This window comes from Aspergillus fischeri, genomic scaffold (assembly GCF_000149645.3).
Source record: "Aspergillus fischeri NRRL 181 1099437636259 genomic scaffold, whole genome shotgun sequence".
NCBI classification, from domain to species: Eukaryota; Fungi; Ascomycota; class Eurotiomycetes; order Eurotiales; family Aspergillaceae; genus Aspergillus; species Aspergillus fischeri.
This window is the reverse complement of record NW_001509766.1, coordinates 568,722-580,001: the sequence shown is the minus strand read 5'-3', so window position 1 is coordinate 580,001 and position 11,280 is coordinate 568,722. Positions and strand designations below refer to the sequence as shown.

Here is an 11,280-nt window from a genome sequence, read left to right as displayed (position 1 = left end):
ACCATCAGGGAGGTCACTGGGATAGACATGGCATCGAAAGATGAGGAGTCTGATGGAAATGGTCAGGCGCCGTCGAAAGAGGCGTCTGACAAAGACGAAACCTTGAAGTATCACTTGTTAGGACCGTCTCTGACGAAGGCGGGTCAGGACGCCGTCGACCAGCGAAAGGTACAGACTACGCAGTTCTCCATATTGAAATAGGCACAAGCTAAAGATATAAAGGTTTCTGAGATTATATATGATGCATCGAAGGGCTCCAAATTCTTCCATCACGAACAGACCCGGGATATAATTTTAACAGCCAAAATCGAGCGCATATTGAAAGAAAAGGCTCGCCTAGAGAAACTAGACCTGACGCATGACCTGAGAAAGGCCGACGAGTTGATGGCGGAATTGGAATTGACGAGGGATCTGTCTCAGTACGTGGTACACGTCGACTGTGATGCATTCTTCGCAGCTGTGGAGGAGCTTGACCGGCCAGAGCTCAAAACTGTCCCCATGGCTGTCGGAAAAGGAGTCCTGACGACGTGTAACTACGAGGCTCGAAAGTACGGATGTCGCAGTGGAATGGCATCCTTTGTGGCCAAGAAGCTCTGTCCGCAGTTGATCTGCCTTCCTCAGAACTATGAGAAATACACCGCCAAAGCGCAGGAGATTCGTGCTATTTTCGCGCAGTACGATCCTCTCTTCGAGAGCGCGAGCATTGACGAGGCATATCTCAACATTACTTCTTATTGCACAGAAAACAATCTCGACCCGGAAGAGGCTGTTAGTCGTATGCGAGCGGAGATCTTGGAAACCACGAAGATCTCAGTCTCTGCAGGTATCGCGGCCAACGCGAAGATCGCGAAGATCTGTTCCAATCGCAACAAGCCGAACGGACAATTTCGTGTCCCTAATGAGAGAGAAGCTATTATGGAGTTCATGAGAACTCTCCCGGTCCGGAAAGTGAACGGCGTCGGCCGCGTGTTTGAACGTGAACTCGATGCAATCGGCATAAAGACATGCGGTGACATTTACCCTCAGCGTGCCCTTCTAACTCGATTGTTTGGAGAAAAAGCATTCCACTTCCTGATTCAATGCTTTCTCGGCTTGGGCAGAACGCAGGTTCAGCCCGTGGAGAACTATGAACGAAAAAGTGTCGGCACGGAGCGCACGTTCAATGAAATCGGCGACAAACAATTACTCCGAGAGAAACTCTGGGATACGGCCCAGGAACTCGAGAAGGACTTGGCTCGTACAGAGTGCAAAGGTCGTACGTTAGTTCTCAAGGTCAAGCTGGCCACGTTTGAGGTGCTTTCCAGACAATGTCAGCCACCCAGAGCAGTTTCTCTCGCCAAAGATCTTTACGCATTCTCACTTCCTATGCTAGCGAAGCTGGAAAAGGAGATCCCGAACATGAAACTGCGACTTCTTGGTCTCCGCTGTACCAACTTGGTTAGCACGAAGAAAGTGGATATTAACTTCTTTGGCGCGGCGTCGCAGTCGAGGTCTGTCGCTGGCAGAAAGCCTGATGCAATGACAGAGCAGCAAATCGGTGCTGAGGAAGCTTTCGAGAAAGCTGCACGCCAGGAAAGGCAAGACGACATCAACGAGCTGGAGCAGCTCAGCCAGGAAATTTCCGACACGGAGCAATCGAACAAAGGAGGCGACACAACCATACTTCCTAAGTCAGAAAGTCAAACGCAATTCTGGGATTGCCCGATCTGTTCAAAGCCTCAGGTCGCGGAGGATAAAGCATTCAATGATCACGTCGATTATTGCCTCTCAAGGGAAACCATCAAGGAAGCCGTCCAGTGCACCACCGATGAATCTCCAGTAGTCATAGCGAGCACGCCGAAAGTAATTGGACGAAAAAGAAAGGCGACAAAAGAGCCGTCTCACGAACCTCACGACCCACGGCAAAGGCGTCTTTTCTTTACATGACACATCCAGAGCCGTGCAAGAAAAACGCCTTTCCATATGGCCGCCATAAAGTATCGGCCCATCTTGTTGTTATGCAAGACCAACCCCTATTAGACCGAGCATTCAAGGTTGTCGCTGCGGCCAATCCGAGCCACATCAGTAGACACCGATCGGTTCGACGGCGACGTTGAACTTCACTGACCAGGCAACCCCTTACTTCTGTTTGTGCTACAGATATGTGAGGCTATCGCATAATAAATCCAGCGCCAAGCAGAGAGCCGATCTGAAATTGCAGCTCTTGTTTCTTCAGTCTGGGTGCGGAATGATCCCGTCATGTCTTCAAACCATAACATTGTGGCTGTAGTCTGCGCTTGCATGCAGCAGCTTTCCTAGACATTTACCACGTCTTCTTCTATAAAGAGGGGTGTATATCTCCTACCGTGATGATTTCAAAGGGTGAAATCTTTGAAGCAGTTGATCTTAAAGCAAATTGTGGCATCAACGAATTTTCTTGTCATATACAATATATTGTTATAACTATCCAACACCGATCCTCAGCTAATTGAGGTTTTACACCATCTGATTTTCGGTCACTAGCACCAATACCCCTCGTGATTGTTCAAAACAAGTCAATTGACATTCTTTATGAGGTCATTGAGCAGGTCTGACCCAGTAACTGTGTTGGTGGATATCGATCAGCCCATGCGAGAACAGTAACCGGAGCATGAACAACATGATCACGATAACGCCAATTCCCGGAAAGGTTCACCATCACACGGGATCCCCAAGCGGCTGACAGATATAGATAGATCTAGTTAGTCAGATTATCATGATTATCGATCTGAATAACCGGGGATATTAAACTTGCCTGCCAGGAATGCGCCGAGTTTCGCCTCAAGCAACAGTTGCGGTGAAAGCACGAGACGCACTAGACTGTTTTGGGGGCAGATGTGCTAGTCTAAACTAAGAATGATTGTTATTATTATCGTCACCCTTGCCTCTCCAATATTTATCTATCCCCTCAATCTATACTAATTTTTTCCCCTCTGCTAATTTGTATTGGGACCCTCGCATCGTCCTGCAAACTACTGACGCCGCTGAGGTCGCTCTTCTGCTGGCCGAGTGCCACCATGCTTGCAGATCCTCGTGGAGTGTCGCAATGCCATAAGTCGTCCTCCTCCTTTCCGCCCCTCAAGTCCCGCAACTATGACTTCCGATAAACAAAACAATGGCCCTCTCGCCAAACCTTTCACGCCAACGCTCAGTGCTGCTTTCAATCGAACCAGTAAATCTCCATTGACGCCCAAGCTCGCTAATCCCGGTGGTTATCGCACTCCCAAGAGACTTGCCCCCTCCGAACACCCCTCTTCGACTCCCGATGCCGAGACCGCCTCCTTCCTCAGTGTGAACATAACCCCTCGATCAGGTTCACGCAATAGCAGACGTGATGGATTTCCGTCCCCGAGCAATGCACCATCCAGCGTACAGTCATCGCCGCAAGTACAGTATTCGCATACAGGTGTCGCCCATGTTGCGAGCTCAGGGGGATGCAGAACGGAGCGGAGTCCCGCCCGCTCGAACGGGAAGTTGGAACCGTCCAGAGGGAATCGAGCAAAGACTCTGACGACAGAGCGTCCAAATACTCCACGGCCGAATTCTTATTCCGACTCTTCCACTTCACGAATGTTTTTTCATGCCTATGATGCGCGATCTCCGAATTCTTCCGAGGTGGACATCCGATCCAAACAACTAAGCAAACCATCCTCGCCTGCTACGTTTGTATATGCCAATGGAGAACATGAGGAGCAGACTCAAGGCCAGGAGGCAAATATCACAGCTCCGACGGTCAAGCGGCGATCGATAGGCTCGTCTCGTCCTGCCTTGGCACCAAAAGCTCTCCCAGCTACTTCGCCCCGGTTACGGCCAGCTAAGCTCGCTGACTCCGCGGCGAGACTTTCGGACGCTACTTCACAAGTCAGCTCACAGCGTGATGGCATTTCCGAGGTTAGCTCTCAAGCTCATAGCTCATTCTCGGGCGCTTTTCCCGCAAGACCACCTATTCCGGCCGTCAGGCACATCAAATCATCAAGTCTTGATTCTGCCAGCAGCGGTGTCCATCCCAAGGAAGGCCTGAAGCCAAGCCCGATTATCGTATCAACGGTCGAATCACCGGCAGAAGCGGAATGTGCTGCATCCGAGTCGATGCCGGGGCTCAGGCCTCGAATCCTCAGCAATGGATCTATGACTTCGGTGGACACACATCTTTCATCAGCTGCACAGAGTCCGGTGAAGTCGGATACTGGACAGGCAAACAACGACGTCGTTCTCAATGCGCGAATTGAGAGGAAGATCCTTGACTTGGAAATCAGCAACTCATCTTTACTTGCGATCAATCGTACCCTAGAGCGGGAGATGCGCAAGCAGAATGCAGAGTTGCGAAGATATCGCCGTCTGAGTCGCTCCGGCCGTTTGTCCGTGGCGCCCTCTACACGATCCTTCTCCGGAACTTCGTTAGGGATAACTAACGAATTGGACGAGGAAGCAAGCGAACTCTCGTCTATTCGCTCTCCGGAGGAACTATCGGATTATAGTGATGAGGATTCCACCATGGACGAGGGCGTTGTCAGCCCCGATTCGCTTGCTGATCACGATGCGAGACATCGGGTCAAAGATGAGAAGCGGTTCTTCATCGACCTTGCGAAGCACCAGGAATTGCTGGCTGACAGTCAGAAAATAAATCAAAGCCTCAAACGATGTCTCGGGTGGACAGAGGAGCTAATCAAAGAAGGCAAGAAGGCTCTCGAATATAGCGTGCATGTCAACGACGTACAGCTTGGCGGACGAGTCCTCTCACCGGACGAGCTTCATGAGACAGAAAGAGCCCGTGCACTGTTGAGTCCTGTTGCTGAACCTCCTGATCCTTTGTCGGCATCTCAGGAGTTGGAATCTCTAATGGAGATGCTCGACAATGAGGGCTACTGAGCACAGTTTCCTCATTGTACAACATCCCTGACGGGCAGGCCCGTCCATTCTCTTCCCGTTGTTCCGTCACTTTGGAGTTCTTTTTGTTCACACTTATATTCTGACTGATTTCCATATCTACTGCATTTGTGGCGTACTAAGGTCATTTTTTTTTTCTTTATCACGGCGTTGGCCCTTTTGACCCTTCAGCCGGTTTCATCAGCCTTTACTTTCATCGTTAACTTCTCTTTTTCTGCTTAAGTGGAGATACATGGTGACGCTATCAATCCTGTTACTTGCACTCTCTGGTATATTGTTAGATACCCGATGCGCGATATGTTTGTTGTCTCTTGGATATGTCCACTGATGGAGCATTTTGTGATATAGAGCAAGCTAATCGAGAAGAGATACTCATGTGTTTGCATTGCTTCTCTTCCTCTCTCTGCCATATACATTTGGTTTCATATGAGCAAATTTGTCCTAACATGGCGGCATGCTTAGGTTTCCGATATCCTTGCGGGATATTGACCCATATACAATTAGTGCATGCCTCACAAGCAACAAGCAACGCTTGATATACCGGACATTAGTCGATAGACAGAGCGCCTCGTAGTACGTCGCAGCGAGTTGGCGACTTTCTCTGCAAGCCAGGTTCTTAAATAGCTTGAACAAATCGTCAAAGCATTCGGTTTCCTTTCCCATAAATGACAGCCAGACCTTCTTCTCGGCAAAGCAACCATGGCCTTCAGTCACGAGCAACTAGCTTCGCAAGATACACCTTGCACTCACGGCTCATCCGCATATCCACTCCGTTTTCGGATCGAGCCTCTTGTCCCAACACGGGGATCTCGATGGCCGGGAAGCCCCCAACGTCCACAAGATACTCATACGCGCGCTTCACACCTTTCCTCCACATTGACACTGGCACATCCTCTGTCGCAACCAGGAGCACAACCGGTAGAGCGTCGTGTACGCCCTGAATCCCGCTTTCCTCAATGGGATACAAGGCATATTGAATGGAAATGCCGTACAGAGCCAAGAAATACAGAACGCTGTGGCGAAGTCTGTGTGTAAGCCTGGATAGCCTGCGTTGCAATGGGTCAAAGCCGTCTAAGGGCGTAGTAAAGCTGACTTCTAGACGGGAGGGCAGCGCCTTTTTGCCCTCTGTCTCTTCCGCGATCTCTGTCGCAGCTTCTGTTTCTGTGTCTGAGAGTTCCTCTGCGGATGGTGGGCTGGGGGAGTCCAGCTCGTGGAACGTTGCATTGAGATCGCAAGGGTGCTTGCCCATGCAGCTGTCTAGTGACGCGCTTGCATCATCGATCATCATCTCGTCAAAGGAGTATTGGGCGATGCGAGACTGGAACTCCATCTTGTATGTTGAACGAGTGACTGGTTAACGATTGTGTGTTAGATGTAGTAGTCTGCCTGAGTGTAGAAGTAGTATGGGAGATAGTGGATGTGGAGGGGACGTGGGAACCGAAGTCCTTCACGTAGCTACTCTGAGGTCATAGTGAGCAGCATAGGGATCCGACAGTATCGATCCATAGATATCCCAGTCAATGCCTGGCTGGTACCTGAATAGGAGCATCCATGGTACACTCCAATCATCGGTTCCTTCACCAGGCACCATCATGATGGATAGTGAATATTCAAATTAAAAGCTACTCAGGCCGTCCATCCCCAACCTGATGCCCACTCGTATAATTCCCAAAACAAGCAACCTGATACATCGCCTCCTCCTTCAACTTGGCCACACCCCCCAGAAAATCCGTCAGAGCACAGAACCCATTCTCCGCACGCTCACAGCCCACCAACCCCTGCATCGACAGCGGCGCCCCATTCAACACAAACCGGATATAGTCCGTACCCCTCACGGCCGGATTCGTATACAGCATCGCGTCCAACTCTTTGAATGTCATCTTCGGCTCAGTCGGACACGTCCACACCTCCGAGACGAACCGCGCCCCGAAGGGCACGATCTCGTTAAGTCTGAATGTCCGCTCGGGCGCATGCTCAATTACGTCTGGTAGACCCTGCTCTCCATACTTGAAGTACTCGAGTCCCAGCGCCGCAAGGACCGCGACGATGACGTCGTCGTGCGACATGTCCATGTACAGGGGCTGGTGCAGCGGGAATTGCGCTGCGTTGTCGTCGTAGGTAGAGTTGATGCTTGTGTCGCTAGCGGAAATAAGGCGTCCCGCAAGTCTGGACGCGAGCTCGAGGACGTAGCCTATCCCCTGGGCGCGGCCGCTGGGGGCGCCGAGGCCGTAGTTGCCGTAGAATTGGAGGTCGATGGTGTAGGCGTAGTCGTGCCATTCTTGCTCGGTGAAGAGGGTGCAGAAGGGGGAGGTGGTGCCGAGGGCGGCGGTTTCGTAGGGGCAGAGGTTCATCATGGAAGTGATGTCGAACGGGGTGAGGTTGAAGTCTGGGGGAAGGAAGTGGGCTAGACGGGATAGGGCGGGTTTCGTGAATCTGGGGATGAATTTCGTGGCGGAGGTAGTGCTGGGTTGGTTAATAAGACATGTGGGAGCTGGGGCAGGACGGTGTTACCCTTCCGACTTATCGCCTGGACAGGAATGGTCTGAGGCGAGGGTGTTGTTGAGACCGTCTCCCTCGGGGATGATGACGAGGTCGTACTCGGCGTAGGAGCTGTTTGCACCGGTGTTGCCAAAGAAGCCGCCTGTATCAGTCAGTATGAGACGCAGGAGACAGGCACCGTGGGGAGCCACTCACTCAGCCACCATCGAGCACTTTCCAAGATCCTAGCCTGCGACGTCGTCCGGAAAATCGGCTTCGGTCTTGCAGTCCCGTTGGGATATACATTCAGGGAAGAATCCCAGGCCGCGACTCCTGGCCCAGCGCGATAAAGCAGCCTCCCGTATTTCGCCCAGATACTGGCCCCAGAGGTCGCCTCCGTGGCGGCACCAGTGACCTGCAAGGTATCTTCGCCGAGCATGTACTCCCACTCATTGAGGAAAGCCAGCGGCCCTTTACCGACTTTGCCGTCGTGCAGTTTGCTATAGTTTCTCACCTTTTGCGCAAACGCTTCCATTCCCCCGCCATCTAGGAGGGAAGAAACGGGGTACCGCTGGGCATGTCGGTGCAGGACGTGCACCTGGGATAGCTCGCAGCCTCGGGGGACGCCGTTTGATACATTGAACCCGGGCGCATCCTTGTATGGACTGAGGTTGCCCCAGCTAGTTGTGATATCAAAGCCAGACGCGAAAGTTGCGCCCGTCGGGGCAGATACATGCGCAGAGCAGCTGGCAGTCGGCGCAGCAGAGACTCCTCCCAAGGCTGCCAGAAAGGCCACTGTTGAAACGGGAAAAAGAACGAATTGAGGCATGGGGTCAAGGCAGTAATAATAACAGACTGCTCAGTACTGCCTTATCATGGTTGCAATCCGGCAGATGTGCCTCTTTATATGCGTGCGTCGATCCCATGGCTGGACGAGATAGGCAATCTGCGGGGTTGTACTTGTATCGGTCAGGTCCAGCGGGCAATTGACGGAGTACGCAAGCACAGGGTGTCAGCGATAGCCTGGTAAACAGCATATCGGCTTTTGAATGGAGTAACAGGGATCTACTCCAAGGTAACATCGTACCCCATAGGCTGAGGGGTTCACACCAGTCGGAGGGCACGCATCTCGCCCTACGCTCAAGTGGCGCCGACGAAGCTTCGTTTAGTGAGTAGCGTGCTGCCAGCCGCCAGTCATGTCGAAGTCATCAAGAGACAAGGATCGGATGTGAACCTTGGAGACTACCTATTTGCCGAGATATCCGGATGTTGATCATTTGTAACGGATAGTCCTTGGCTTGTTTGGGCAGTTGCTCGCGTGCTCACCCTGTTCATGATCAGCAATGGAAGCTGGGAGATGGCATGTTCCTGCTTCAGAAACATGATCTTAAGCCGGAATACATTGTCGCGCAATATGGTTCTTATTAGATGAGAGTCAGGCTTCGAATTCTAAGCAGCTAGTACTGATCTTCTGTGTGGTGGAATGCTGACAGCCGGAGACCAAACCGCGGGGACAGGGTCTCAGCCGTGGGAACCACATACAGGACTGTCAATATTTGATATTATTGGGGCCTTTCTAACTATAACCGAGTCAAAGATCGTACGGGATTCTGTTTCCGGTCAACAGATAGCAATTTCTACTTCAAGGGATGTAGACGACAATCAATAGCTGGTATCACGAGGCTGTATATATATTGGACGATCAAGCAGCCAGCAGATATCTAATGAAACAATTCGCCGTCAACACCCAATCTATCATTAAAATTTGATACAATGTACGTGCAAATATGTAAAGTCCCGAGCGGGTCATGAAGGCGTATAGGCACGTATCCAAGCACCCGAAGGACAGAATCGAATAGAGGAGAGTAAATAGACAGCGGTAACCCACAAGCACAGCAGAACGGGCCTCATGGCAAGGATATGAACAGGACTAGGTATCTATGCGGTGGTTTCTTCGTGGTGGTGATGCTCATTTTTCGACTTTTCCTTCTTCTTTTTCTTCTCGTCCTTGCCCTTCTTCGACATGGCTTCCGCCATGAGCTGCTCAAAGGCCATGTAGTCTCCTTCTTCCTCGGGATCACGCTCTGCCTATAGGTCACTTAGCGACCTGTGACATGGTTATGGGAACGAGAAGAGCTTACCTTTGAATAGATATTGCCGGCAATAACCAAGGCGTGCGCGCGCTCGAGACGTTTCTCTAATTTGATGCGCTTGTCACCCAGGACTTGATCACAGACGTCGCGCAGCACGCTTTGAATCTCAAACTTGCTGCCCCGCCATGCGGCCGCTAGAATCTTGCCGGTGACCTTCTTCTCGTACTCTGCCTTCTTTTCGTCGGTCCAGTCCTCTCCGCCCTTCTCTTCCAGCTTGGCCATCTCCTCCATGGTCATCTGCGCATCGATAGCTGTCGAGATTGTAGTCCAGGTCTCCTTGGCCAGAGTGCCCTTGTCCTTCAACCGAGAGAAGAAACCGGAGATCCCGAGGAACTTTTGAGACTTGATGAACGAGGTAGCTTTTGATGTGTAGGTAGCACCGATGGCATGCAGAATCTCCAGACCGAACGATTCCATCTTCAAGTTTTCCACCTCAAGGCGAATCTTTTCCTCAAAGGCACGGGTTACGTCGGGACCCTTGTCGGTTTCCGTCCACACGCTTAGCTTGTCAACTAACTTGGTCGCCAGAGTGTTGACCCGCTCCTCACGAGCCTTCTTTCGCTCCAGTTCGTAAGCAGCCAGGCGCTCTTGCTGTTCCCGAGACAGGCCCTTCTTTTTCTCCTTCTTGCGCAGCTCCTTCTCCTCCTGAGACAGACCGGCTGCCTCCATCCGAGCTTCCTCTTCCGACTTGTCCATGATAGCCTGTTGTCCCAAGTAGCGACGGGGTGTACTCGATCCGGAGGTTGGGGCCGGCTTCTCTGATGGTTCCGCGGCTGCGGCTGCAGCTGGTACTGGTCCTGGGGCTGGGGCTGCGGTGCCAGCAGCATGGCTGGCTTCCCCTGTCGCGGCGGCGGCCTTGACCTCCTCATCGTGAATATGGAGTTTCTCTTCCGCGGCTTCCACCAGTTCTTCCTCCTCCATTTCCTGCATGGTGATATCCATGGTCGCGGTCAGGTCCTTCATCAACGAGATCTCACCAATCAGATCGACAAACGCGCTGCCACCAAAGATCATACTGAAGAACTCGGCCGGGTCCTCTTCATTGCCTATCAGTATAGTTCGACAGCTCGATCACAGCTGAACAACTCACCGAAACCGCCGCCCGGAACTGATTCTTCCTTTCCGTATTTATCATAACGCTTTCGTAGCTCCTCATTGCTGAGAACTTGGTAGGCTTCTCCAATCTGATCGTACCGAGAGAAATTAGCATCCATTACACTTCCATATATTGAAGTATACACACCGCCTGAAATCTCGCATGCGCACTCTCATCGCCGGGGTTCTTATCTGGTCGAGAAGTCAGAATCAATAGCAAGAATCCGAGCAGACATAGGGGTAATCGCACCAGGATGGGTCACAATGGCCAGTTTCCGATAGGCCTTCTTAATCTCGAGTTCTGTGGCCGTGGGTGGCACACCCAAAGCATCGTAGTAGGTAGTGTCTGCGACCATGCTGACTTGGAGTCAATCAAGGCAGAAATGTGATATGTTCGTCCGCAAGATCGCAAATGATGAGAAGTTCCAGAGAAAATCAGGAGGAAAGCAGATCGTAACCTGCCAGACTAGTCGGCTGACCCAAGACAGTAATAATTTTTATCTGCCTGATGATGCTCTCCGACAGCAGTTTCGTCATGGCGGGGGGAAACATCTCTCGGCGTATTATATGTAAGGTACTGTCATAAATACCACCAGCCACACCATGCAGAGGGGTAAATAATGGGAGAACAATACTACGCTGGACCTCG

The 11,280-nt window shown here is 51.5% G+C and overlaps 4 protein-coding genes across 4 annotated transcripts, besides 1 other annotated feature; 2 read left to right on the top strand and 2 right to left on the bottom strand.

Moving 5' to 3' along the window:
• Positions 1-27: 27 nt before the first annotated feature.
• Positions 28-1,926, top strand: NFIA_113980 (Y-family DNA polymerase; the record flags this gene model as incomplete). The annotated part of the gene is made up of 2 exons (XM_001262763.1): positions 28-168; positions 223-1,926. The coding sequence occupies 2 exons, from the start codon at positions 28-30 to the stop codon at positions 1,924-1,926; spliced, it is 1,845 nt and encodes a 614-aa protein (XP_001262764.1).
• A 1,185-nt stretch (positions 1,927-3,111) lies between these two features.
• NFIA_113970 (uncharacterized protein) lies at positions 3,112-4,887 on the top strand (the record flags this gene model as incomplete). The annotated part of the gene is made up of 1 exon (XM_001262762.1): positions 3,112-4,887. The coding sequence occupies one exon, from the start codon at positions 3,112-3,114 to the stop codon at positions 4,885-4,887; it is 1,776 nt and encodes a 591-aa protein (XP_001262763.1).
• A 724-nt stretch (positions 4,888-5,611) lies between these two features.
• On the bottom strand, positions 5,612-8,212 carry NFIA_113960 (histidine phosphatase family protein; the record flags this gene model as incomplete). The annotated part of the gene is made up of 4 exons (XM_001262761.1): positions 5,612-6,255; positions 6,563-7,368; positions 7,417-7,546; positions 7,600-8,212. 4 exons carry the CDS (start codon positions 8,210-8,212, stop codon positions 5,612-5,614), a joined length of 2,193 nt encoding a protein of 730 aa, XP_001262762.1.
• A 1,109-nt stretch (positions 8,213-9,321) lies between these two features.
• On the bottom strand, positions 9,322-10,987 carry NFIA_113950 (DnaJ domain protein; the record flags this gene model as incomplete). The annotated part of the gene is made up of 5 exons (XM_001262760.1): positions 9,322-9,471; positions 9,525-10,573; positions 10,627-10,720; positions 10,780-10,823; positions 10,882-10,987. 5 exons carry the CDS (start codon positions 10,985-10,987, stop codon positions 9,322-9,324), a joined length of 1,443 nt encoding a protein of 480 aa, XP_001262761.1.
• Positions 10,308-10,351: a microsatellite.
• Positions 10,988-11,280: the final 293 nt, after the last annotated feature.